The 967-nt window shown below is 63.2% G+C and overlaps 1 protein-coding gene across 1 annotated transcript in view; it reads left to right on the forward strand.

Moving 5' to 3' along the window:
* Positions 1–237, forward strand: part of SDRG_10666 (hypothetical protein) — a gene marked incomplete at both ends in the record, with an annotated part of 1375 nt that extends 1138 nt beyond the window's left edge. The window contains one exon of the mRNA XM_008616667.1: positions 40–237. Coding sequence (XP_008614889.1) covers positions 40–237 — 198 coding nt within the window. The remainder of the gene's footprint in view (positions 1–39) is intronic.
* Positions 238–967: the final 730 nt, after the last annotated feature.

Genomic DNA, 967 nt, shown 5'->3' on the forward strand with positions numbered 1-967 from the left:
GCGCTCGTCAAGGCCGGTGTGCTCTTTGAGACGACGCAGCTCTCGGTGCAGACGTCGCAGACGAGCGTCGATACGCTCAACAGCGACGGGTCGCTGGTTGTGGCGGCGGATCCGGGGACAGCAACCACAGCGCCAATCTCGGATGGCACGCTGGTGAGCGCTGGCGCGGTACTCTCGCCGTGGTCGAGTACGCTGCTGCTTGTCGCTGTCGTGCTTTTGAGCTGCCTAACGGGCTGAGCCCCATCCGACGCTATCATTATAACCTACTTTAGCTACCGAACGCATGTAAAGAGCTAGTTTTCTCAATCATCAACCTGGTACCATGGCGCCAGAGCATCTCAAACAACAAACGCAAGCTCAGGCAGGGAGCAGCTATGAATGTTCGAACCGGTCGTCGATTTCTTCGAAGCAGAACGAAGTCTGGCGTCGAACACTAGTACGCTGGAACCCCAAGCGTCATCCTTGAACAAGCCATGCCATCCGCACTGGTGACTCTCGTGCTGCTGGTCCTCGTCGCGATAAGCGCGTCCGCTGACGTACCACCGCTCGAGTACAGTCCCTTGACCTTTGCCGGGCACGTGCGCCACCTGTTCGCAAGCCTCGCTAGCAAAGCTGGACGACCAGCGCCCAAGCCCGCGCCCCGACCGAATCCTCAACCTGCACCCCGACCCAACCCGCAACCTGCACCCCGACCCAACCCACAGCCAGCGCCCCGCCCCAACGCACAGCCCGCGCCCCGACCAAACCCGCAGCCAAACCCACAAGCCAACCCTCGTCCGGTCCCAGGCCCACGGCCCGCACCGATACCTGCCTCGGGGCCGCGCCCGATCCCGCCACCCGCTCCCGCGAGCCGGCCGATGCCCAACGCTGGTCCTCGCCCGATGCCACCGCCGATGATCTACACGCCGGTGCGCCCCGTCGTCTATGTGCCGGTCGTTCGCCCGTACACGTATCACTACGTCTACTA

The sequence above is a fragment of the Saprolegnia diclina genome (genome assembly GCF_000281045.1).
Source record: "Saprolegnia diclina VS20 unplaced genomic scaffold supercont1.37, whole genome shotgun sequence".
In the NCBI taxonomy this organism is placed as follows: domain Eukaryota; phylum Oomycota; class Saprolegniomycetes; order Saprolegniales; family Saprolegniaceae; genus Saprolegnia; species Saprolegnia diclina.